The sequence below is a fragment of the Salvia splendens genome, chromosome 13 (assembly GCF_004379255.2).
Source record: "Salvia splendens isolate huo1 chromosome 13, SspV2, whole genome shotgun sequence".
Taxonomy (NCBI): domain Eukaryota; kingdom Viridiplantae; phylum Streptophyta; class Magnoliopsida; order Lamiales; family Lamiaceae; genus Salvia; species Salvia splendens.
Genome location: NC_056044.1, coordinates 32,020,076 through 32,047,005, shown reverse-complemented (window position 1 = coordinate 32,047,005; position 26,930 = coordinate 32,020,076). Strand labels below are relative to the sequence as shown.

Genomic DNA, 26,930 nt, shown 5'->3' with positions numbered 1-26,930 from the left:
TGATTATAGACAGATGAATCAAATTTGAATGTATACATTACATACTTACATAGCACTCCAAAAGGCAAAAACTGAAGATGATTATAACAGATGTATCAAACAGAGATCAATAAATAACATCATGACGAATGCATTACCTTCAAGAGCAGCAGGAAACAACACACAACAATAGTAAATTACCAATACTTCATAGACAGATCGAAAAACGTAGTATGATCCAAGCATTCATCAACTTCATTGAACTTAAAACATCAGTTACCAATTACCAATACGTAACATGTTTTACATCAAGATATCAAAGAGACCATAGCATAATTCAAGGATGTGCTACTGCAATGACACAAGCACAAAAGAAAAAAGAACCACTTTCATTGAGCTTTGTAAGCGAATTTAGATATTTTAATTCACAAAATCTCAAATAAAATAGCATTACCAAAGTAACTACATATTGTGCAAATGCTACAGAGAGGGGCAAAATAAAAAGGGATTCTTGAATTTAGAAAGCAATTTGATACATTGAATGGATACTACTCCTCTCCCCATTTCCAAAAAGCCAATTCAATCACAAGAGGCCTTTGGATCATGGAGGGTTTATTACCTTTCCACAATCCTTCACCACATTCTAGTTCAATATTTGGAAAACTCACCATCTTCATTCCATCCAAAACTCACCATCTCCTTTCACTGCCATCATTAACTTCAAAACCCCATCCTCTACGCTGCCTCGACGTAGAACTAAATACTGATGACAGCGAGCCACTGCCGCTCCTCCTACTCATCCTAGAGTCGGAGCTGGCAGTAGAAGTCGAAGATCCACCTCTGCCAAAACACGCAAACAAACGATTCAAGACTCTCCTCAATCCACTCCTCTCCCTCGAAATACTACCTCTAGAACCCCACGAAATCCTCCTCGGTGCCCCATTGTTATTGAAGGCCCCGTCCATCTCCGTGTAAACCACCGGCAACTCCCTCTCTCCCCCTCCCCTCCCGCCCGAAAACCTCCCCACCGCAAACCCGCCACCGGGCAGTCTCCATATCGTCAAGCCAACCGTCTCATCATCATTCCCGACCTCATTCGCTCGGTTCCCTTCACTGACATCCTGACCAGCACCAGCACCAACACTCTCATTGTCAGTCGGCAGCTCATGTCTACACACGGGGCACGAATTTCTCAGCGACAGCCACGGCATAATACAATCTTGATGATACAAATGCTTGCAGGGCATCTCGCGAGCCTCACCCCCAACCTCAAAAGCCTCTTTGCAGACCGCGCAATACGACTCAATATCCACATGATCGTCGGAGATATCAATCGTTGGCATAGACTCGATGGCAGCCTTCGACGCTGGCGGATTGCTGTCGATTCTCCCAATCCCATTAGTCTCAATTTGAGCCAATTGATCCAGCAACCTATCGAAACCAGAACCCAGCAAGAACTCCGACATACTAGCTGGCAGCGGTCGTAGACCCGATCCCGCACCATCGTCGTAGAACAATTCAAATCCTGCTCCGGCAGCTCCGGCGGCAGCTCCGCCGCCGCCCTCATTCGGCCCGCGAAGAACAATAACTGGATTAAACGGCGAGCGATCGCCCCCATTCCTGCGGCTCCGTCTCAGCCTCGGGCTAGACCCCGTGGCGGATCCGGACCCCGAGCCGGGGCCCGAATCAGGCGTCCGCATCATATACATCGCCGCAGCGGGGAAGCGGCGGCGGCGGGAGTCGGAGAGCGAGGATCTGTTCGGAGCCTCAATTTCTTCGACGAATCCACTGCTGCAATCGGGACAGCTGACGGAGCCCTGGGTCCAAACCCTCACGAAGCGGTTACATCTGTAGCACCAGTAGGTTGAAGACATCGATTTGCGCAGAAAACGCAAATTAATCAGAAAGAAAGAATCCGGTTTCAGATCTGAAAGATTGGACTCTTTCTCTCTCAAGAAATCAAGAAGCGAGAGAAAACATTGGGAGCGAGGAGGGATGGAGAGAGAGAGAGAGAGAGGGGCGAGCTTGAGGTTAACCAGAAACGAAATGGATTTGGGGGAGACGAATTGGGGATTATATGAGGGGGGCAGTCTACCGTAAATAAAGTGGTGAGGGAGGGGTAAATGTGGTATTTTACGTCGGGATGCTGGCTTTTGATCAACGCTTAAAATGCGGACACGTGTCGGGTTGTGGAAATTATAATTGGGGTTGTGTTTTGGTGATGCTTTCATGTTTGATGCCTTCAAGATAGAGTGTTTCTTTTCTAGTTTATGCCAAAATCAAGTTCGTCTTTTAATAACTAAATTTGGACTTTCTTTAATAGGGAAAAACTACTACGTTTATAACTTAATGAATTAAAAGAATTCGTGTTCCTTAAGAGAGAGAGCTTGATTTGAAATATTAGAGAATTCACCCGAAGGGGAGTGGAGGGGCGTCCCCCTCCGATGTGGATGCTCAGTGGACGGTCGGTGCTGGGCGCCGTGACTCTGGGAGGCCCGCAAGAGTGAGGATCCACCCGTTGCGCACTTCCTCCTGCGACATTGGAGGCGGGTCTATTGTGAATGCTCTTAGAATACGCACAGTTAGATGGAGAGATAATAAAGTACTAAGAGAGATGAAAAGTTAGAAATGATGTTATTTTTATTTTAAAAAATATTTCATTTTTAATGGACTAATCCAAAAAAGAAAATATTTTATTTTTAATGTGGTATAGAGGGAGTATATCATATCGTGAACTAAAATTTTAAACATATACTAATAACTTTATGCAACTGTTTACTAAGAACGAAGATCTTTCTTCTAATAATCAGGTTTATCACAATAAATCTACTTTTGATTAGGTTTTTATTCATAATAATAATAACATTTATTTATACATAATTATTTTAAAAATAAGAACAATAACTTTGGGCAAAGTAAATAATATTGACTTTGCATAACCCATTTGAAATATCTATCAGGTCCAATTACAAAGAAATATCGTGTGACCTAATAGAGAAATGCATTATTATTGGTCATAAATATTAGTCATAAATAATACTCCCTCCTAAACTCATGTACCTTTCGTTGTTGCTGGTTCATTACATCCTTACCAAAACTCGACCTAAAACGTTGGGTAATTATTTGGTTAGATGAGTTTGAAGCTATGAATTTATTATGTCGCATTCTTTATCAACCAATTTGGAAACCATGATTCATGAATATTGGAAGTTCAAGTATAATGTATATAGACTTCATGGACTATTTTAGCATTTGGTCTACTTGGATGGGCAAAGTGTTTTTATTTCATATACTCTTAATTGCTAGTGGTCTTCGTTGTATTGTTGTAACGTTAAAAAATCATATCTTTATAAACCCTTAATGTTATATAAAGTACCACAAGTGATAGACTCACGGTATAATGTGGCTAAGGAACAGACCAGACAGATGTTGTAACGTTAAGAAATCATATCTTTATAAGCTCTTAATGTTACATAGAGTACCACAAGTGATAGACTCATGGTACAATGTGGTTAAGGAACAGGCCAAGCAGATGGTGATGGGCAAGTTAAGCTTTGTAAAACACTAACTGGAACTGGATCAATATCGAGAATTTCGATTATCGATTAACCAATAACCGACTATATTTGTTCTAATAATCGATCTTATTCGTTTTGATTACTGATTAACCGATAGCTAGCTAATTGATTTATGACCCATAAAAAGAGCAACTCTTATTAAAGCTTCTAAGTCAAGAGAACTTAGACACGTTAAAAATAAATAGATTATGGAAATATGTAAATATCATAATACATAGTACTTGAGAAGAGATATGATAGATGCTACCTAGGCGGCTAGGCCAATAAAGTCAATATTTTAGCTAGAGTTACAAGATGAATCAATTTTTCGTTACCTGATTTTATACTACGCACATTGCATTGAAAAAACTGAAAGCTAGGGATATTTTGAATTTATGAAAATTTGAAGTGCCACCCAACTCAAAATAATAGAAAAAATATATATACAAACATTTAAAGCACCTAACTATAGAAAAAATGATATAGCTAATAAAGTTTGGGAATTTTATTTAAACATTGATAGTCCTTCAAAAGGAAAGTTATAGGTTAGGTCTTTATTTTATAAACAAAGTTGAGTACTGAGTGGTCTCTGAATCAAAGGGCACAAAAGTATGGTTACTAAAACTATGGTCCTAATTTTTCCTAGCAATTTCACATGATTTTGTGGTGTTTGTTTCTACTTTTTGTACCCATCTTTGCTACCCTAAAAATCTAGCCTTTTTAAGTGGTTTTAGTAGATATACATACACTATATTGGGGTATGGAAGTTAGATATATCTTGACATTTGAGTCTATATTATAAACTTTTTAAATGAAAACTAGTGGCTTTAAGGATATTTATGGGTGTTAGATGTATATTAATTCGAAATTTTGTAATATTAAGACTAACTTCGATTAAAAATTTCTTGCGAATGCAGCAATAGAGGCTAGAGGAGAGACGGTTCTATACGACTATATCGTCAGGGGAGGCTAATTTTCCTTTAGTACCTGCCAAAAACGTCATCATCATCTCACGATATGCATAATTGTTTTTTTTAGAGAAAACGCCAAATGATATTATTCAATTTAAATTACTCTTTATAAAATATTAATTGTCACAACAGTTAAACTAATTTCAAATTTTTCGAATAAAACTAATTACGTAATAATGATTTAAAATTTTATGCTAGTTAGCATAGAGGTTACTAAAATATTCTTAGAAATATTCAAAATTGTAGATATTTCCTTTTGGTAGGTGATTTAGGCTTAACTACCTAGCCAAATAATGTGTAGAAGTTGTTATGAAACGAGAATAAATACAAACAATTAAAAATATTACTAATTTTTGGGAAGTCAAACCCCCATCAAACTGTACAAGAGTATATGATTAAAATTTGATTAACGTGTCATAAGGGATTAAGGATCTTGATTCTGCGAATTATTTATATATAGAACAAATAAGAATTGTGACACTCTACCTATTATTACTCTAATTAATTTTAGTTGGGAAAATCTGTGGACTGTGGCTGCTTAAGGAGGTCGTTAGTTTGATAACTCTGATTACCGTTCGTAATTAATGATTAGATTACTGATTAGTATGAAAGCATCGACATAACTAGTCACGGATCTCATTTGGCAAATTAATGTAATTTAAATTTGGTATATTATTAGTTTAGGAAATTTCAATTTCTATCTTTATTTTTATTTACTTGAAATTAATTATGTCAAATAAAGTCTAAGTCAAATGTCAAAATTAAATCACTTAGAAATGATCGTAGTGAAATGTATAGGATTCGGACATCATCTGCTTGCGGTGTATTTTCCACTTGCCTTCTATGACGCTTTAAATTCAAATATTCAAAAAATCATAAAATTTAGTCATTATGTAATTTTGAAAATCAATCGAAAAATTATGAAGTTCGAATTTATTCGAAATCATCTCAAGCTAAAAAAATCATGCCACCTAACTGTAATATATTGTCGATATTATAACCAAAATGGCGTCGTTTCTTATTAATAGACAACACAGTTTAACTCATCGACAATGACATACACCTATAATTTTTCAAAGCAATTTTTCCTATTACACATAGTATGTCTAATTAGAAAAAATTGAAACCGTTTTTAACCATTATATTCAGCCTTTTGGTACCTCAGTCCACTATATCACTCCATTTGATATTTTTATTTATATTATATGTACTAACAAAACAAAATGAAAGTTAAAACCATATAAACTAACAAACATAAGATTATCGAAGTTGATTTGATTATATTATCTTAATTACATGATAAAGCATGATATATGTAGCCCACAAGAATGGAACATTTTGGACGGCCTTTTCTAAACATTATAACAAAGTTTTGGGAATTGGTAGAAGCTTTTGAGCTGTAACGTATTTTTATGTTAAGAGAAAAGCTAAATTAAAGAGAATCAATTAATTAATCAACGGAGAAAAGCTAAATTTAAAGAGAATCAATTGATTAATCAACGGTTCAAATTAAATACGTTTTCTCTCAATAAACAGACAAATTAAACAGAATGATTTTGAGTTGTAAATAATTCGATTTGCGTTTTATTTTTCAGAATTTGTTCAATCTCATATATCACGTGAATCATGTTATATGAACTTTAAAATATCATGGAAAAGAAATACTATAAATCAGTCATTCCAAAAGTTATGATCTGGCACTGTTACATGAAAATATTTTACTCCATCATTTATTGAGATACAAAAAAATATCAATGGCCAGTTATTATAAAAAATGTTCAAAGCCAACAATTAATTAACATAGTATATCAAGAATGACGATAGTCCAAATAATAACAAAATTGACACAATAAAGAAACACATTAAAATATCAACACAAAAATTAATAAAAAAACAAATTAAAACAGTCTGCTTGATCATCGTGTATTTTGTTCAGAAAGAGACGGATATGATCACTATAGAACTATTTTCGCAAATGAAGAACCAACTAACAATATAATCCAAACAAGTTTTGAATAAGTCATCATAAAAATATGATAACTATAAAAACAATAAACAAAAATCCTTGGAAGATAACATAGTAATTTTATTATGGCAAAAGAATCATTCAAGTTAATTGTAAATTACAAAATTATTTTATTTATTTTTATATAGAGAACAATAGTGATATCTTATAAAAAAAGGAATGCTGTAGTGGCAACTTTGGACCATACTTTATATGATAGAAAATGACTAAAGTGGGAAAACGAAGTAGTGGTTGACTAATTATTTTGTTCTTTTTCATGAATTGAATAATCAGATAGCTTGCTTTATATTGGAACATTGAGTCATTGACCAACCTTCCTAGACTTGGCATGATATATAGGAGAATGAATACAAGGAAAATATTGGGAGTTCCTTTCTTCACAATATGAATAAGGTTTTTTTACTTTTGGGTCCACATATTGAAAATAGTTTTTTGCTAAAAGTATATATCTATGAATGATATAGTAATTTATTGCAATTTAATTGTAAACTTCTTATTATTGTTTAGAGTCTGATCTAAAAGTATCAATTTTATGGTTGCAGTAAATAATTACAACGAATTGGAGATTCGAAGTTCTAGCAATTACTACCAAAAAAGACTAAAGAGGCAACAATTTAACATGCTTATTGTATAATAAAACTTTAAATTTAGCACGATTACCGTATAAAATTTTATCTTTTTATTAGTTTGAAATATATAGTTGAATATCTAAAAATTATACTACATATATTTGAAGGTATAGGTGTACCCTTAATCTCATTCATGGACATTTAGCATTATTTTTAGTATATTTAATAAATTATCTGATATAAATATAGTATTAGTTAATTCTTTATTATTGGGTGCATTAACAATTTCAGTGAAAATTTAGTTAAATATACACGGAATCGGTTTCGAATAAAAGAGTCGGCCCAATAATGTGAAGAAAATAATACAATTAAATTTAATATAGAAAAGATTCAGCCCAACTAATTCCATGATTCGGCCCGAAAACTAACAACATACATCATATAAATATCTTATGTAAGTTGAATGTAGTGAATAATTTATCTGAGCAATATATAAGTATGGTTTTCGTTTATTTTACATTTAACATTATTTATTTCGTTGCATAAACTTATTTGATTTTGATATCATAAATTATAATTAACATTAGTAATTTTACAAATGAAATAAATATTAATAATAAATCAAATTAAATGTATAAGACAAAACAAATGACGCAACTTAAAATACACGAAATTAATGCTCACTAGTAATGTGTACATAAGGTATACAACATAACATTTTAACGTTATTTTTTACACTGTTAATGAAACCTAATAATATTACATAAAAAAATAAAAGCACGCACGGATCCCCTCGACACTTCAGATTCAATGGTCCACTTTTCGCTTCAACGGAACGACAAGCGACGCATCCCCTAAACCTGTGTGCACGAATCCGTAATTCCGCAAGACCTGATCATCCGCAAAATCGAGCGCCCTCTTCATCCCCACCGAGCACGAATCCCCCTCGTACTCGGTGTTATGCTCCCCACTGCACGGCTGGCACCCCGTGAAATGTGTCACGAACGGCCTCCGCCACCCATCCTCCTTCGCCGCCTCCCCCTCTCCGCCCCGTACCACTCACTTACAACCTCCGCGTGCCGTCGCCGCCCCTCTCCCCACGCCCCGTACTCGGCCCGCATCCCGTCGAATCGGCCCACAATTCCGTGCCAGTACCCACTCAGCGCGTACCGATTCTCCATGTAGATCTTCTCCCTCCACCTCTTTGGCCCCTCGAGGATCAAATATATCAGCGACGATTGCTCGTCGGCATCAGGAAACATCTTGTCCTTAAACGTCGACCGCAAAACTCCCCCCCACTTCTCGTAACTCGGGCTCATCCCGGCCCACACGTACAAAAACTCCATCGACCACCCGCAATTCCGTATAAAAAACGAGCCCGTGTTCACCGCCACCCAGCTCCGGTTAACCAGCAAATCCGGCCACCCGTCAACCACCATGTTATAGCCCTCGTACCTCTCGAACGGGATCACAAAGTCCATGTCCGTGATGACGGTGTCCGAGTCAAGCCAGAATAGCCACTCAACCTGCGGGTGGGCCACCATGGCGGCCCGAAGGGCCGCCAACTTGACCCACACGGACCGCACCTACAATAATAATAATAACAATAATAATATTTCTTCATTTTCTAACTCTCATAAAAGACTCCACCCATATTTATAATATTTTTATACTGTATAAGTATCATTATGAATACCTTCGGGTGCAGATGGGCGTTGTTGTAGAAGATGTCGTGGCCGTGGATTCGGTAGTAATCGACCTTGTTCTTGAAGAATCTGAGGAGGAGGTGATCTCCAAAAGGGTGGGGCTTAAGCCCTTACCCCATAAATTTTTATTTTGGTTTTTACTTGTAAATTTTTGTAAATTTTGAAAATCATGTTCTTTAGCCCTTACAACCTAATGCCTCTCAACATTAAATTCTTGGGTATTGAATAATAGAAAGGGGCTGAATCTTAAATTCTTCAACTGCAATAGAAAGCATCAATGGGTGCCGACTGTTTTGAGGTTGAAGAAGAACAAGAAAAGTGAATAACTTCTGAGGTATTGGGCTTTTAAAGTAAACTTATTACTTTTGGGCTCTTTAGTTTTATTTTAAATAAAACATGTTAGGTACACGAGTGGAGACTGGAGTATGTATTCAACTCTAAAGTAAAGTTTATAAAAAAAATAAATGTAAGAAATGTATCTCTTTTAAACCCTGTAGTATCATTTAAAAAGGGACCATTGCTATACTATAAGTTAAGTAATTTTATTTAAGTGATTTTGTCTTATATATGTAAAAAAGTACTACTAGCTAAATTTCAAACATAGGTTCTTGAGACAACTTTCTTCCCATTTAAAAGCGTTAACTTTTCTTTGGGTAATTTTAAGTTTTATTTTGCCTTTTTAAAAATATAATTACATAAAAGCTTGGTTTTTCATAGAAAAAGTTTCTTTGATGTTTTATAGTACGTATGAGAGATGCATAAAATAAGTAAGAGATCATCTTTGTTAAACGAACAGAAAAGTAAAATGGTTATCTTTGATGGAACAAGGAAATACAACATGTATATTCAGCCCCTACTAAGAAAAATTTCTGCGTCCGCCCCTGGTCGGGGCATGGGGCCGGCTGAGATCCGGTGACGAGGAGGAGGCGATTCTCGGGGGGAGAGAAGGCGGGGTGGAGGTGGAGCCAGCGGCTTCTCTTTTTGTCCCACTGGAGCATGGGGGTGTCTAAGGTGTATATATCTGTGGGATCGTCGTAGAATGTCGGAGCCGTTGGCTCTTGCAGCTGGCAGACTATGTCGGAGTTTGGATTTGGGAAGATTGAGAATTGATCGGTGAAGAAGATCCATGAAATAAGAAGAAATATTACAGCAGCTGCTAGCGTTTGGAGATGTCTGCCCATTTCTTTCAGATCACAAGCGATATTGTTTCATATTTTAAATTCCAAATTATAAGTACAAATTTTGATACGTCTTCCGAGCTTTGATCGAATGAGACAATTGTAATTTTTTGAAGATGTATATTAAAATTGTGACCAAACTTTATGTGATTTTATTCTAATTAAAATTGTGGCACTCACATTTTCAATTAATTTGAAATTAGTTTGTGAAATTGTCTTGCCTCTATCAATTTTTATACAAATGCCAATTAATTGTAACTAACAATCAAATTGGGTATTCATTAAATTAGGAATTGGAAAACTTAAATGGGGTTATTATGTAGATTAATATCGATGTATAAAGTTGAAGTAGACAATAATACTAGTGGGAATTAGGGATGTCAATCGGGCTGGGCCGTCGGGTTTCGGGCCAACCCTATTCGGGTTGCGGGTCAATCGGGTGCAGGCTAATCGGGTTGTGATTTCTTTCGGGTTATAAAATCCCAACCCTAACCCTAAAAGCTCGGGTTTCGGGCTAGCCCAGCGGGTTAATCGGGTTGCTACCGATAATATTAACATGCGACCAATCCAATAAATAATGATTAAAATTACTAATATTCATACAATGTAAAACATTTAATTATGATATATTTGAGATATATGATTAAATTCAATCATAAACATGATCAAAATTTTATCGGGTTTTCGGGTCTGGCTCTAATGTTTAGCGGGTTAATCGAGTGCGGGTTAATCGGGTTTTGATTTTATCGGGCTAGAAATTTCCAACCCTAACCCTATAAATTTGGCGGGCTATTCGGGCTAGCCCACGGGTTATAGGCTACCCTGACATCCCTAGTGGGAATGTTGGAATCTGCGTTTGTTCTCATCGAAAAGGGATGATGGTGTCGATTATCGTAGCTGGAAGAGGGATGTTGTTGTGCGACATCGATTATAGCTACGAGCAACGACTAATAATTTAGGAAGCAGAGAGAAGAAAAAAAAGGGAGACTGAACGATAATTTAGATTATTTAAATTTTCATTTTTTAAATGTTACTTCATTTGAAACAGCGTCATTTTGTTTGTTATCAATTTTATTTTGAGTTTTTTATGTTGATTTTATAAAATAAATATGAAAAATTAAAACTTAGTTTAAGTACTATTAAATTTAATAACAACGTTTAACTGAAATTTAACTTCATCGAATTTCATAAATTAATAATTATTGTTCAATAATAATAATGCTAATAACAACATTTAACTGAAATTTCCAATAGTATTTATTACCTTAATTACATGATTAAACATTTAACTATAATACAAATATCCAAAGTCACGTGTGTCACGCACTGTGCAATCGCGCGTATAGAAATCTATCTGTTGTGCAATCGCGCACATAGAAATCTTTCTGTTCTCAAATAAAGTAATCAAAATGAGCTCGTTTCAAGTAACGACTCGACAAAGGTACAAGTGACGCATTCCCCAAATCCGGATGCACGAATCCATAATTCCTCAACACTTGATTATCCGCAAAATTAAGCGCCCTTTCCATCCCCGCGCTACAAAACCCTGCCACATCATCACGCTCCTCACTACACCTCCCGCAAACCGAAAAATCCGTCACAAACGGCCTCCGCCACCCGCCCTCCTCCGCACACCTCTCCCTCTCCGCCGCGTACCCCTTCCCCACCGCCTCCGCGTGCCTCCGCCTCAGCGCCGCCACCCGCCTCTCCAACTCCGCAACCTTCCCGCCCAATTCCTCAAGCCCACGGCCCACAATATCGTTCCTACACCCGCCATTATTCTCCACGTAGATCATCTCCTTGAAACTGGACTCCAAAATCTCCCCCCATTTTCGGTTGTTGGACATCTTTGGGCCCAGCCCGGCCCACACGTCCAAAAGCTCCATTGACCACTCGCAGTTTCTTATCAGAACAAGGCCCAGTGTCAAGTCGGGCCAGCCATGGACAACCACATTGTGGGCCTCGTACTTGTTGAAATCGATCTCGAAATCCATGTCGGTGAAGATGACGTCGGCGTCGACCCAGAGCAGCCACTCCACCTGGCGGCCCAAATCATGAAAGATATATGACTAGATTAGGATAGTGTAATTTAATTAAATAAAGTTGGAATTTAATTAATTAACGCATACAAAAGAATACAAGACCATGGACAAGAATAGTGTATTGAATTTAATTAATTAACACATACCTTATATGAGCATCACTCTCGTTTGACACACGTTTAACTTTGTTCGTTTTGATTTATATATTTAGTTTGATTCTAATACATCATTGAAACTTTTAATTTCACAAAATTTATAGAAATCAAAGTTCGATTTCCTATTTTATTAATTTATTTGAAATTATAAAGAAAACGAGCAAATCGAGCTTTGATTTTTATGAATTTTCTGAAATTAAAAATTCAATAACGTTTTTTAATGTATTAGAATATATAAATCAAAACGAACAAAGTTAAACGTGTGTCAAACGAGAGTGATGCTCACATAAGAGCTCACATCAGGTATGTAGCCGTTAATATATACTCCCACTATCTGTTATTTATAGTCTCATTTTGATTTAACGCAGGTTTTAAGAAATTTGGAGAAAAACGAGTGGAAAAACTTGCGTAACGTAAGTTCTAATTTTATATATTAGTTTTATAATGCTAAACCTGGGGATGGGCCACCATCGCGGCCCGGACCACCGGCATCATGGCCCAATCCGACCGCATCCTCGGGTGCAATAACGCGTTGTTGTAGAAGACGCTGCAGCCATGTATTCTGCAGTAGTCAACCTTGTTCTTGAAGAATCTGAGGAGAAAATGGTCTCCCAGACGGCTCGGGCAAGGCGACGGCTGAGAGCCCGTGACGACGAGGAGGCGATTCTCCGACGACGAGAACGTGGGGTGGAGCTTGAACCAGAGGGTTCTCTTCTGATCCCAGTCGATCACGGGCTCGTCGATTGTGTATGTGGTTGTGTTGTCGTCGTAGAACGATGTATCGTTCGATTCTCGGCCCGTTTGGATTCGGGCCGGCACTCGGGCTTGGGGGTTGCAAGCGACGTCGGATTGGGGATTGGATTGGAGTGGCCATGGTTTGGTGAGGGTGAGGAATAGAATAAGGATTAGAGCTGATGAAGCAGCTGTGATCCATAGGTTTTTGAGATTGATTGTTGCCATTTTTTGTTATTTCTTGTGATTTTGAATATGTGATATGATGTTTGTTATGATTCTATTGGAAATTTGGAGGTGTTTTTTGGATTTAATTGGGATAATTGGTGATTAGTTATGATGATTTTTACTCTTTAACTAAATGTTCAAATCGGCTATTCAATAAATTACAAAGTGTTTTACGTATTTCATACGAATAGAACATGGTTTCATTTTGAATATTGGTTAGCATATGATTTAAAGCAATAACCCCACATAAATAAAAATTTAACAGCCTAATTTGTAGTGAGACCTCCATCAAAGAGTGTAACCATTAATGTTCCATTAAAAATTGAGTTTATGTATTTATTAAATGAAGTGTGTAACTCTAGCTTGTTAAAATGTATACATCTAGTAAATCTGATCCATTAACAAGATTACAAGAAAAAAAATTCGAAAAAAAATAATTTGGAGGGTATTCTGCAATTGCATTTTAATGCACATTTAAACAACAAAGATACTAGTCGGATAAATAACACTCAACGAACAATTAGGAAAGCTTACCAAAGAGATGTTGATATATTTTGTAGTAATATGTCACTTTTGTGTTTCAGCAAATCGATTCTTAGGAAATGTCGAATCAAACCATTTGCCCTTATTTCAACAAAAGAAGCACGAGCTTCTTGACTAGAAGAACTTTTTTTGTCTTGGTCCCAATTCAATACTAAACAAGTCCGAACTAATTGAATATTTGTATCAGAAATTCCTCGAATTGGTTTACCATTCCCATAAAGGATATAATTGACAACTCGAAGTTCCACATTATCCCTTTCCTGCAACAGATCCGGAGGGAAAAGCGTTCCTAAAGTTATACCGTCCGTTATTTCATAGGTGACGACAGGGCGAATCAAAACAAAATATTTTTTCTTACTAGGTGTGATCCGTTGAACATACATCCAAATTTGCTAGTATAATTTATAAAAGACACCAACCAACCATTAAATTAATCACTTGGATATTCTTTTATCCCAAATTTTGATTATGAAGAAATCCACAATTTTGATTGTCAAGAAACTTAGGCGAGATGTGTTTTAACTTTTCTGATTATCAAGAAATCCACAAAATTCCAACCTAATTAAACCTTAAAGTGTAGCAAATTTGGATTTTCACATTCAAAAGCAAATATTTCTTCTCATCAACTAAATCAAGTAAAGAGATTTTTCTTAGCTACCTTTGACTCCGAAAATTCGTATGAAACTTCTTGGACTATTTAAAAGTATGAATGCATATTATATTTGTAAGTTAATTTGCTATCAATCTTAAATCAGAAAATACTATTGACAGTGATAGTAATCAGATTTATCAGATTTCCAATTTTCAGTTGCACACATGAAGTTTGTTCTAACATTTTGGATAGGGCTGATTTAACGGTCGATTTTAGATCTAGTTGAAGAAATTTGAGTGTACCTTGATGGTTTCTAGTTTATTTTGTCCGTTACAATTCGCCAGTAAAATATTTTACGGGTGGATTCTAGACGTGTACCAATGTATTTGTATGTCTGTAATTTTTTATGGCTTATTATATACTAATAGAAAATTCGATTTAAATTAATTAGCTGACCGAAGAGATTATATCAACTAGTCCATAATATCTGCTGAATTTTGTAATAATATACTAGTATAAGTTTGTTTATTTATATAATAAACTTTTAATAATATAGGAAAGACAAACGTGGAACAGCCTAGAATCACTCTTCAATAAAATCTTCTTTTTAATTATATTTTCATTTCAAAATTAGCATTCAAAATTACGGCTGCACACATTAGTACGTGACCTAATTTTGACATACCCAAATTTTGTGTGGACACTTGGATTACTAACAATATTAAAGATTTCAATTCAGCCAAAAGTTGTTGAACTTTACGTTATAAAAAATTCTCCCTAGCTTACGTGGCGTGTAGACCCACAAAAGAATTAAAACCCACAAAAAAAAAGTAACAAGTTGAAGTTGTGTATATATAATACCTCATGCAAAATAGTTTGTTGTAAACTGATAAACAGCCTTCTCTTTCTATTACACCATAGTCATATCCACCTTCATCTAATCATCGTTATAATCAAAATCTCAATTTTGCACATTTTGTTGAAACATATTTGAAAAAAAAAATCTAAGTTTTTAGGGTAAAGATCAAAGTAATGGAGTCTATCATTGCTGAGCTTGAAGGGACGCTTTTGAAGGAACATGATGTGTTTTCCTACTTCATGTTGATAGCATTTGAGGCATCCGGGCTGATTCGTTTTGCGTTGTTGTTGGCCTTATGGCCGGTGATCCGCCTTCTTGAGGCGGCCGGGGGAGAGAAAATCGGGCTTAAGCTCACTATCTTTGTGGCCACGGCCGGGGTCCCCATGTCCGAGATTGAGGCGGTGGCAAGGGCCGTGTTGCCTAAGTTCTACTTAGATGACGTGGATATGGAGGCTTGGAGAGTGTATAGCGCGTGCGATAGACGCGTGGTTGTCACTAGAATGCCGAGGGTGATGGTGGAGAGGTTCGTGAAGGAGCATATGCGTGCGGATGAGGTTGTCGGGGTTGAGCTTGGGTCGAATCGGTTCGGATATGCTACTGGATTTGTTGAAGAAGATGTTGGATCTATTGGTGAGAGAGTTGCTTGCTTGTTTGGTGATGATCAAGAGCCTAGGTTGGGGCTTGGAAGGGATAATTCTATTTGTGGATCATTGTTGCTACCATTGTGTAAGGTGAGTTATCTTGGTTTCGATTTTGTTGGTGTCGTTTGTCGTTGTGTTTCGTACTTTATTTCATTAGTACATATTTGTAGTATAGTAATAATGTCGTGCATATGAGATAGTATAATACTAGTACTAAACAATTGAGTATGCAAATAGTCTATTAGTAAATCCAATAGTAAAGTTTGTGGTGAATCGAAAAAAAAAAAAATTTGATGGTCGAAAATAGTAATAAATTAACAATCAAATTAATACGAAAATCTAACTAAAATTGTTGGTGATTTAATAGGAACAATGTCACCCACGTCAAATCACCATGAAAACGCTCGATTGCCACATCGTCCGGCCGCTCCCAGTGATCTTCCACGACGGCCGCCTCGCCAAAAAGCCGACCCCGGCCACCGCCCTCCTAATCCTCCTCTGGATCCCCAACGGCATCGTACTCGCCACCGTCCGCATCGCCATCGGCGTACTCCTCCCCATGTCGGTGGCGACCCGCATCTCCCCGCTCCTCGGGGCCCGTGTGGTCGTAAGGGGAAACCCTCCCCCACCGGCCTCGGCCTCCACCTCTGGCGTCCTCTTCGTCTGCACCCACCGGACCCTGATGGACCCGGTCGTCCTCTCGGCCGTCCTCCGCCGCCGCATCCCCGCCGTCACCTACTCCGTCTCCCGATTCTCCGAGATCCTCTCCCCGATCCCCACCATCCGGCTGACCCGGATCCGCGACGTCGATGCCCGGCGGATCAAGGCACAATTAGAGAAGGGCGACCTCGCCGTCTGCCCCGAGGGGACGACGTGCCGGGAGCCGTTCCTCCTCCGGTTCAGCGCCCTCTTCGCCGAGCTCACCGACAAGATCGTGCCGGTGGCGATGAATTACAGAGTGGGGATGTTCCACGCCACCACGGCGAGGGGGTGGAAGGCGATGGACCCGATTTTCTTCTTCATGAACCCGAGACCGGTTTACGAGGTGACGTTTCTGAATCAGCTGCCGGCGGAGGCCACCTGCGCCGCCGGAAAAAGTCCTCACGATGTGGCGAATTATGTGCAGAGGATCTTGGCGGCGACGCTGGGGTTTGAGTGCACCAATTTCACGAGGAGGGATAAGTACAGAGTTCTCGCCGGAAATGATGGGATTGTTGCTGATCGGAAATTTTCTCCGGCCGGTGAAGTTGTTGAAGCTTTGAAGAAGATGGTTGGAAGTTTTATGCTGTATTAATTGATTATGTTTGTGTAGTTTTATTGTTTTGTATAATTAATAATTCTTTTTTTTAGGTGGGGTTGTTTTTTTATTTTTGTTATCATTTTTTAGTTTGAAGAATTTTTTTTGTTGCTATGAAGTGTCGAATAATGACTTGGATTGTGTAACATTTATATGTAGAAATTAGGGATGGGGAACTTTTCATTACTTATTTGTAAATTGGCTTTGAGTGTATTATCAATGTTTTATTTTACTATTATTAATATTTTTATGCAATAAAAATATATTAGAATTGCGTTGTATTTAATAATGATACACAAAAGGATTGTGCTATTTTTCTTCTGCAGTAGCGGTACGTCTATGTGACATGAGTATAAAACGAGTTTAAGAATAAGTTTTCTTTTAATAAGATCTCAAATCCCTTGAAATCGAATACGCAACTTACAACTTTCTTATTTTTTAAGTGCTATCTAAAGAATAATTACTCTCAAAATTACACAAAAAATATGTTGAATTGTAATCTAATTCTAACTAAGGATTCTCTCTCGTCGTGCCAGAGGTTCCGGTACACACGTTTTCTATCTTTTTATTCACTTTTTACCAAAATTGGTGTTGCCTGTTATCAAGATTTTGGTTTCATTATTAAAACATATCATTCAAGATAGGGCAATAAGTTGCTGTGGTGTAGTGGTTATCACGTTAGTCTTACACACTAAAGGTCCCCAGTTCGATCCTGGGCAGTAACAATTTTATTTTTTTACCACTTTGGTTCATTATTACTCCCTCCGTCCCGCTTTAAGAGTTGTAATGGATGTTGGTGTTAGGATCGTCGACTGCAACATTAGTTTGATATTGTCCGCTTTGGGTCAAGCCCGCACGGATTTGTTTTTGGGTCACTCCCAAAAGGCCTCAAACTAATTGGGGTTGGACAGGAATTATATACACCTTCCAACTTTCCCCCTCATCCGATGTGGGATGGGTTTGTAACCCAACAGTTGGGACCCACTTTTTTACTTACTTTATAGGTATTTTTTTATTAGTTTATCCCAACCGGGACTTCTAAAGCGGAACGCTCGAAATTGATCAACCGGGACTTCTAAAGAGGGACGAATGGAGTATTATGCTTCTTACCTCCATTTTGCAAAATCCACTTTCTTTGTAGGTAATTTGTAAGTTTTGGTAACTTGATAATTTTTGCATCCCTCAAAAAGGTTACTTGTGTGACGCAATCTTTTGTCACATCGTCAAATGCACTTTTTCTAAACCGATAAGTGTTTGTCGTTTTTTACTTCAGCTAACTAATCAATACCTGTACCAAAATTTTCTATTCTCATCATCGGTGTAACTAACATTCACGTTTTTTTTCTTCTTCATATGAATGAATATACTATATTTACCTGTATGACTTAATTGTCTTGTATGTTTCAAAAAAATAAAATTCGATTGACATAAACTGATATAAGATCGATGATATCGATAAATTATCTATTTGTTCCGTGCCTAATCTATCGACGAACAAACTAGCAATACCTTATTTTATGAATGAAATTCGGAAAATAAGACACTATTAAAGCTGAGAAAGTACTGATCAAACAATTCAATTTCGAAAAATATTCATATCGAATTGAACTTGGAACAATAATTTAAACCCAAAAAGCTCATGCGAAAGTATTTTATTGTAAATTGAGAAGTTGTAGACTTTTTCCTTCAAAGAATAAACTTTAGTATGCATAATTAGTACTAATACTACTACTACTTTTTAGACCAAAACAAATTACTTCTAAGTTCTAAATAACCATTCTTACATATGTATAGCCAGTATAGGCATATAGCATCAATTTACATATTACATTTGCATAGCAAAAGGAGACTTATCGGAAAGCACCCCATTTGATGCAACCCATAAATTGGATCGCTCAAAACTTGGTTTTTACGTTTTCTTTTTTAACCGTTATACTTAAGAATTAAAAATCTTATAGATTAGGAGATCAAAATCATCTCTTTTCTTGTTGAAATATCTATAATTCATCTATTTCTAATTTTCACAATTCTCTTTTCTTATTTTTCTTCGTCCTTCTTATTTTGCTCACAACTTTTATATATTCCACATTCTAATCACACTCTACCATGAATAAAGCTTGTACTATAAGTATTTGTGTAGCATCACATCCCTATACACATTTTGCACTATCAATTTAACTTGCCATTTAATTAGTTATGTGGTCAATTAATTTAATTTCTTTTAATTATTGATTTTATAATACAAGATCAATAAATTAAACATGTAAAGACCCCCCCCCCCCCCCCCCAAAAAAAATAAAAAGAACAAGAAGTGGGTCGAATTTGTAACAACCAAAAACATAGTAAAAAAACAAATCCTCCACTTTCCCACCTTTTTTCCACGAAAAGAGAATTGTGTGAAAAAAAACCGCAACCAACAACGTGCCTTCTCTCCCTCCCTATATCAATATCACTTCCATCTCCACACTTCTCCAAATCCAATTTCCCCACAAGCTCACTGCAACAATTGAACATGTCCACTTCAATCCTCCTTCTCTTCCTCTTCACCTCATTCTTCTCTACCGGTATATTCATTTCCCTTATCCAGTTCCATCATTCTCTCTTCTTTTTCCACATTTTGTCATGACTAATTTTGATTTTACAGATGGAACTCAACTGATCATAGCCAACAACTGCAAGGAACAAATCTGGCCGGCAATCCTCGGCAACTCGGGCCACGGAACCCTCAACAACGGCGGCTTCTCCCTCTCCCCGGGGCAGCAAACGGTAATCGAGGCCCCCCAGTGGTGGTCGGGCCGGATGTGGGCCCGCCAGGGCTGCTGCTTCGACGCCTCGGGCAGGGGGAGCCCCTGCCAGAGCGGCGACTGCAGCGGCCAGCTCGAGTGCAGGGGCTTGGGGGGGCTGCCGCCCACCACGGTAGTCGAGATGACCCTGGGCACCCCGGGCAGCCCCACACACTACTATGACGTCAGCCTCGTGGACGGGTTCAACCTGCCCGTGTCGGTGGTCCCGGTGGGGGGATCGGCCGGGTGTGGGGTGGCCGCGTGCGAGGGGGACGTGAACGCGTGCTGCCCCGAGGAGCTGGCGGTGAGGAGGGGAGGGCGCGTGGTGGCGTGCAAGAGCGCGTGCTTGGGGATGGGCGGGGACCGGTTCTGCTGCACGGGGAGGTTCGGGACCGCGGCGACGTGCGGAGCGACGACGTATTCGAAGGTGTTTAAGGGGGTGTGCCCTAGGGCTTATAGTTATGCCTTTGATGAGGCCAGTGGGCTTAAGAGTTGTAGGGCAAATAGGTATGTGATCACCTTTTGCCCTCCCAATTGATTTTTGTTTGGGTGATTTTATGATGATTTATTGAGTTATGTATATTTCAGAGTTTGGTTATTGTTTAATTAGACTTTGGATGATTATTGTTGGAAGTGATTCTTTCCAAAGATGGTTTTAATTAGTGATTCTTCAAGCATATATTGAATGATTTCAAGAGGTGTTTGATGATTTGGGAGTTTCTTTTTAGTTGGATTTTAAACTTTAAAATGATTAGTGCGGGTGTGCTGGCACTAGTTGGTCTATAATTTGTGTTAACTTTTACAACCAAGGGATCGTTAATAAAAAAAATATTATTATGTAATAAAATATGAGAGAAAATGTAACTTTATTAAGGGTGGATATATCAAAAAGTACAAGGAAAAAAATCATATTAATATAATGGATGTATGGTTTAAATAATGAGTTATGTTAGGGACTTAATGTGGCCGAATGGAATATATGCCTTTGTGTCTATTTTTGATGACTTGCTTCCACTGGGGGGCATGAAATGAATATAAAAAGACTACTATAAATGATCCAATCACTCGTAAGTATTAAGGCATTTGAAAATTTAGTAAATTTACTAAAGGAATAGTACTATAATTCAATATAAGGACAACAATTCCAGATGAGAATCATGCCCATAATACTTCAGTAGCTCAAGGCAATGATCGTAATAAGAAAAGATCAACATATTATACCTACATACTCTTCAACGAGTGAATGCAAACTTGTATACCAAGGTCAAATTTGGATCAAAGCCTCATAACCAAAAAATCCGCATACAAAAAAAGTACAATGTGTGTGAAGTCACTTGAATTGCAATTAGACATATAAATTAGTTGTATGAAACTTACTTCCATAGACGGCATAGTTTGAAAATCAAGATGGTGCTCGCTGCTCGGGCGAAGGGCTATGGATGCAAAGGTGCAGTTAAGACCAGAGGCCAATCTAACTAAGGTACAAAAGTAGAGGCCCTAAGGGAAGAATGTGATTACTATGTGATTTTACAGTAGTGATTGAGTTGTTAACTAAAGTGGAGTGGAGGCAGGGGACAGCATTTTCTCATTTAAAATCAGACAAAGGCAAATCCAAACATCAACATCAGAAACAGGCAGACAACAGAGGGAAAATCGGGTTTGTGGGGGAGTTTACACTAAATATTACGTAAATGTACCCATTTTGTTATCTATTCCACAAATGGGAAAAACGCCAACCACATTGGCGTTTTTATTAGTAAATACGCCAACGTCATTGGCGTGTTTTTAGGTAAATACGCCAACGATGATGGCGTTTTATACTTGTGCCGTATTTTGGGTGTATGCTCTCGGATTGTAATTACGATTAAACACGCCAACTTGGTTGGCGTGTATAAATAAAAAAACGCATTTGTAAATGGCGTGTTTTCTTTGTTGAAACGCCGAACATATTGACGTTTTGTAAAAGACGCCAACCGGAGTGGCGTATTTACTTAATCATGAAAAACGCCATTCTGAGTGGCGTGTTTAATCAGACTGATATACCAGGCGTTCCTCCCCCAAATCGCGAAAACCTCACAACACACAGCCTTCGCGATTTCTCCAGCTGCGCGCCTTCTCTCCGTGATTTCGGCCTACATTCATCAATCGGTGCTATTTTCCCCCAAATTCATCTATTTTATTCGGTTAGTATGCTTACCTTTTACATAATTATAGTAATTGGTGGATAGCTAGGGTTTGTAATGGGTTGTGAATTGAGTAGAAATATTATGCATTTTGGATTGGTTGAATGATATTATTGTTGATTATTATGTTGGATTGTGTTGGGTTTAAGTTAATTTGTGTATAAATTTGATTATAAGCCTAAACCCTAGGGTTTTTATAGCTAAAAAATTGGGCAAATTGTTTTGATTTATGTGGGTTTTGGTTGATTAGTTTAGATTGTTAAATTTGTTTAGGTTAGGCAAAATTGAAATTGGTAGGTTGGGCGAATTGTTAATTGAAATTGTTAATTTTGTGTAGGTGAATTGGTTTATGATTTTGAATGTGCAATGTTGTGTAACTTGCTTATTTGATGTTGGTGTTCAATTTTGTGATATTGGATTAAATTGTATCTAATTATTGAAATGGTTTATGGTTGGTTATTGTTGAATTTGGTTTATGAAATTGGATTAAATGTTATGGTTGGTTATTGTTGAATTTGAATTATGTAGGTAAATTATGGCATCATCTTCAACCTCTCGTCGTCGGCTTGCATGTGGTCCTGCGGATCCATCTGTATTATATTTTCAGAGACAACACGTCTCTAACAACATATGGGCAGGAGTTCCATCCGAAGATGTACGCTGCCGACGATTTGAAGGAAAAATTTGGGATGTTCCCATCCAGCAACATGTCTTGACAATAGTGGACCAGATGGGGTTTGGGGGTATGTTAAGGTGTGGTAAACCAAAAGAAATTGACCACCATCTTATCACAGCTCTGATTGAACGTTGGAGGCCAGAGACTCACACGTTTCACTTTCCAGTCGGTGAAGCGACTGTGACACTGGAAGACGTGGAGGTCTTATGGGGCCTGAAAGTTGATGGAGAGGCTCTGACAACTTACATCCCCCCGACGGACGCGGGATATTGGACGGACAGGTGTATGGATTTTCTAGGATTCATACCGGAAGCATCCGAGTTGAAGGAAATGGCTTTTAAGCAGACGAGCTTATCGCGCCAATTGAGGATTGAGCTGTCTAATGACCACGAACACTACATATATGCTCAGCGGGCTCGTATCTATTGTCTGCTATTACTTGGTGGTCTGATGATCCCCAACGCCACCGGAAATAAAATTCCGTTCTTCTACCTACACTTTTTCATGGATATAGAACGGTGTTCTACATATAGCTGGGGTGGGGCGACGCTTGCTTGCTTGTACCACAATTTGTGTGAAGCGGGCCGTTGGTCAGAGGACGGATGTAGGGGGAGCCTTAACTCTATTACAACTTTGGGCTTGGGAGAGAATCCCAAATATTAGACCGAGGATGCTAGATCCCGTGCATACAGACTATCTACCATGTGCAAGCGCGTAAGTTATTCATTAATTGCGTTTTTAAACTTAATGTTCATCAATTTTCGTGTTCTTCGCTCATAATTTAAATTTTTTAGATGGAATGGCCCGGCGTCATATGTAAAAGCACCCGGACATTGTGTTGAAAATTTCCGAGATCAGTTCTCCATGATGCATCCTAATCAGGTACTTCATATATTTATAAAATGTTTTTGGTTTTTTGTTTTTTGTTTTTATGGAAATTATTTTGAAAAATTTGTATCACATGTAGTTTATTTGGAGGCCTTATCTCCACCGGGAGTTGCCGGAAAGTTGTGATGCCGGTCGTCCTATATGGATGTCGATCACAACGCTTATTTGTTGGAATCTGGCTGAGCCACACCTGCCACACCGAGTGTTGCGCCAATTCGGGATTGTCCAACCGTATATCCCGGATCTCCCCCGGTTCCACGGTTCTGATTTTTTGAAACAGGATCGCCGTGGAAAAGCTGGTCGGAATTGGGTTCAATGGCACGCCAATTATATACAGGAGTGGGACAACAGACACTTTACGATATGGACTGATCTGGAGGACAGTACTGAGCCTGTTGCAACGGAAGAATATATGAATTGGTTTCGCCAGATCACTGTGGTGTATTTAACCAAACCCGGCGTGCATGCTGAAGAGGGATTCCACGAAACCGCATCTTCTCATAACTTTACGGTACATTATTCATACTTAACTAAACCCTGATTACTTATTCAAATTCATATTATGATATGTACTTAACTTTGAAAAATTGTAGGTGGAGACGCTTCACAAAATACGTCACTATCTAAGTGGTCGAGCTGCGACAGGACATTTCTGTCCGGATATGGAAACCATTTCGAGGATGGTTGAAGAAGGACTGCAGATATCCGGGGAGCCTCAGCTGATGGACTACCCTCCTTCGCAGCGCTCTGCAATGGACGTGGACGTACCCATAAGGCAAAAGGCAAAACGACGAACCAAGCAGAAAACCGTCCGCGGAGAGTCGTCATCTCAGTTCGTACACGACTCCGATGACGATTTTGAGGACCCACCTCCACCGAGCTCTGCACTTCGAGGCCGTCATTCTATTAGCCATACCGGTGGTACCGGAGAAGATATTGGCCTCAGTGATGTCCCCGCTTCTCCACCGCGGTCGTCTGTGCAGGAGGATCTTGAGAACGCTGTTGTTCAAGATACTCCTCCCTCAAGGATCCCTAGATCTACATCTACTATTGGGAAGGGGATACGGCGTCTGTTTATGCGGAAACGTCGTGACGATTGAACTAATTTGAACTCTTGATATTACTGTAATTTGATATTGATGTTTTTTCATTTGATTTGAACTCATTGATTTTAAGTCTTTATGATTAAGTATTTGGATGTCTGAATTATTATTTCCTAGTAGAAATGAAAATGAAAACAGGCAAATAAAGAGATATTGGCGTTTTTGTGAATGTAAGTCTTTGTGAAAAACGCCAATGCTATTGGCGTTTTTAAGTTAGTTTATATTTTTGCCCGTTTTGTCTACGACGAATGCGGACATTCTGAACAAACACGCCATTCCCGTTGGCGTTTTTAATAAGACGCCATTCCCGTTGGCGTGTTATTTAAAAACGCCATTCCCGTTGGCGTTTTTAAGTTAGTGGCCGAGGTGCCGAGCAGGCGGCCGAGATGCCGAGCCAGCGGCCGAGGTGCCGAGCAGGCGGCTGAGGTGCCGAGCAGGCGGCTGAGGCGTTTTTAATAAGACGCCATTGCCGTTGGCGTGTTATTTAAAAACGCCAACGCCATTGGCGTTTTTAAGTTAGTTTTTTCGTTGCTCGTTTTTTCTACGCCGAAAGCGGACATTCTGAACAAACACGCCAGTCCCGTTGGCGTGTTTCAGTAATAACACGCCATTCACGTTGGCGTTTTAAAGTGAAAAGACGCCAATTAAGTAGGCGTCTCTTCAAACACGCCACTCACATCGGCGTGTCCTATAAAAAAACGCTCCCACAGCTAAGAGTTTTTAATCATTTCATCATTATTCAATATATAAGTACATACAAATATTACCCTATACATTAGTCCAAATCTTGCTAAATACAGAAATCCAATATTACACAATGCATACGTTCAATTGTCTCGCCTTTTCCGCGTAAAAAAGCTACGGATCCCCTTCCCGATTCTGGCGGTTGAGAGTCTAGACGGAGGAGTCTCTCGCACAACGACATTCTCTAAATCAACCCCAAAATATTCGTCTCGCACAGAAGACCGAGGTGGAGAATGTGGGACATCACTGAGACCGATGTGTTCGCCTGTACCACCAGTGTGGCTGACAGAGTGACGACCTCGAACTGCAGATCTTGGTGGAGGTGGAGGCATAAAATCGTGATCGACATCATCAGTGTGACTGACAGAATGACGACCTCGAACTGCATATCTTGGTGGAGGTGGAGGCAAAGAATCGTCAGCGGCATCATCTATCAACTGATTATCCATCCTTGGTGGAGGTGGATGCAAAAAATCGTCAGCGGCATCATCTACCAACTGAGTATCCATCCTTGAATGAGCATTCGGGCAGTTGCGCCTGTCGTGACCTGGTTGACGGCAATGTTTACATCGGCGTCGGGCTCGTGGCTGGTCAGCTTCACGGACATCCATCTGATTAGGAATCCTAGTAGTACGGTATCGACCGCGACTTTTAGGCATTAACTGAGCTCGTGAACATTGCAAAGTCCATTCAGGCACGGCCCAATAATCTTGGTGTCTGGGTGGATTGAACACCGTAGAATATTGGTGTACCCAAACACTTGTGCGGTATACGGGATCAACAAGCGACAGCATGTTGTCGTTTCTAAAACGCGCAACTGCCGCTGCATGTGAACATGGAAGTCTCCACATCTGCCACTTTTGACATTTGCAGTGCGAGTCCAAGTACTTTACCTTCCACTTATTAGCGCCCTTTCCACCAATTCGACGCTTTGTTCGAACCACATAATGCCCTGCAATTGTGTTGGGTGCTCTCACATTATGCAATTGACCTTTTGCATCATTTTTGCACACCTTTTCATGCGCCCACGGGGTAAGTGGTGTGGCACACTGTGTTGATGCAATTGACCGGTCATTGAACCATTCTATTGTCCTCCAGAATATCATATCAATGCAAGCTTTAATTGGGAGTTGTCTTGCGCCTCTCAACACATTGTTGTAAGATTCCACCATATTAGTGGAAACCTCACCCCATCTTTTGTGTTTGTCATACGCCAGATTCCATTTTTCTAACTCCACGGCATCAAGGTACTGCAAAGCCTCGTTGTTGACGTTTCGAAGTAAACGACGTCTGATCTTAAACTTGCGCTTCTTGGTAGCAATACCAATTTTCCAAACAAGTCTTTTGACCATGATACCTTTGTGATTCTGCAAAACATTCTTTCTAACATGTACCAAGCAAAATCTGTGATGACCCACATTGGGTTCTTCTTTCCATATGGGAGAATTCATTGCATCTATGATTCCCACATGCCTATC

The 26,930-nt window shown here is 38.7% G+C and overlaps 4 protein-coding genes, 1 non-coding gene and 1 pseudogene across 5 annotated transcripts; 3 read left to right on the top strand and 3 right to left on the bottom strand.

Annotated features, from left to right (window-relative positions):
• Positions 1 to 349: 349 nt before the first annotated feature.
• Positions 350 to 2,044, bottom strand: LOC121762389 (probable E3 ubiquitin-protein ligase RHC2A). The gene has a single exon (XM_042158257.1). The coding sequence runs from the start codon at positions 1,851 to 1,853 to the stop codon at positions 669 to 671; it is 1,185 nt and encodes a 394-aa protein (XP_042014191.1). The 5' UTR covers positions 1,854 to 2,044; the 3' UTR covers positions 350 to 668.
• Positions 2,045 to 7,909: 5,865 nt separating this feature from the next.
• Positions 7,910 to 9,989, bottom strand: LOC121760908 (annotated as a pseudogene).
• A 1,388-nt stretch (positions 9,990 to 11,377) lies between these two features.
• On the bottom strand, positions 11,378 to 13,143 carry LOC121760907 (putative glycosyltransferase 7). Its single transcript, XM_042156498.1, has 2 exons — positions 12,637 to 13,143; positions 11,378 to 12,025 (listed from the first exon to the last, which is right to left on the bottom strand). The coding sequence occupies exons 1-2, from the start codon at positions 13,141 to 13,143 to the stop codon at positions 11,378 to 11,380; spliced, it is 1,155 nt and encodes a 384-aa protein (XP_042012432.1).
• A 2,037-nt stretch (positions 13,144 to 15,180) lies between these two features.
• Positions 15,181 to 17,125, top strand: LOC121759986 (glycerol-3-phosphate acyltransferase 5-like). Its single transcript, XM_042155583.1, has 2 exons — positions 15,181 to 15,868; positions 16,146 to 17,125. The coding sequence occupies exons 1-2, from the start codon at positions 15,311 to 15,313 to the stop codon at positions 17,070 to 17,072; spliced, it is 1,485 nt and encodes a 494-aa protein (XP_042011517.1). The 5' UTR covers positions 15,181 to 15,310; the 3' UTR covers positions 17,073 to 17,125.
• A 602-nt stretch (positions 17,126 to 17,727) lies between these two features.
• Positions 17,728 to 17,800, top strand: TRNAV-UAC. Its single transcript has one exon. It is a non-coding gene; the product is annotated as a tRNA-Val (tRNA).
• A 1,646-nt stretch (positions 17,801 to 19,446) lies between these two features.
• On the top strand, positions 19,447 to 20,491 carry LOC121759987 (thaumatin-like protein). Its single transcript, XM_042155584.1, has 2 exons — positions 19,447 to 19,639; positions 19,720 to 20,491. Exons 1-2 carry the CDS (start codon positions 19,588 to 19,590, stop codon positions 20,394 to 20,396), a joined length of 729 nt encoding a protein of 242 aa, XP_042011518.1. The 5' UTR covers positions 19,447 to 19,587; the 3' UTR covers positions 20,397 to 20,491.
• Positions 20,492 to 26,930: the final 6,439 nt, after the last annotated feature.

Bases quoted from the DNA above. Each gene is read 5' to 3' on its own strand.
- LOC121762389 (XM_042158257.1), bottom strand. From the start codon at position 1,853: ATGTCTTCAACCTACTGGTGCTACAGATGTAACCGCTTCGTGAGGGTT.
- LOC121760907 (XM_042156498.1), bottom strand. From the start codon at position 13,143: ATGGCAACAATCAATCTCAAAAACCTATGGATCACAGCTGCTTCATCA. The intron at 12,026-12,636 runs GTTTAGCATTAT...TTGGGCCGCCAG, and splicing joins CGATGGTGGCCCATCCCCAG to GTGGAGTGGCTGCTCTGGGT.
- LOC121759986 (XM_042155583.1), top strand. From the start codon at position 15,311: ATGGAGTCTATCATTGCTGAGCTTGAAGGGACGCTTTTGAAGGAACAT. The intron at 15,869-16,145 runs GTGAGTTATCTT...GTGATTTAATAG, and splicing joins TGTTGCTACCATTGTGTAAG to GAACAATGTCACCCACGTCA.
- LOC121759987 (XM_042155584.1), top strand. From the start codon at position 19,588: ATGTCCACTTCAATCCTCCTTCTCTTCCTCTTCACCTCATTCTTCTCT. The intron at 19,640-19,719 runs GTATATTCATTT...TTGATTTTACAG, and splicing joins CACCTCATTCTTCTCTACCG to ATGGAACTCAACTGATCATA.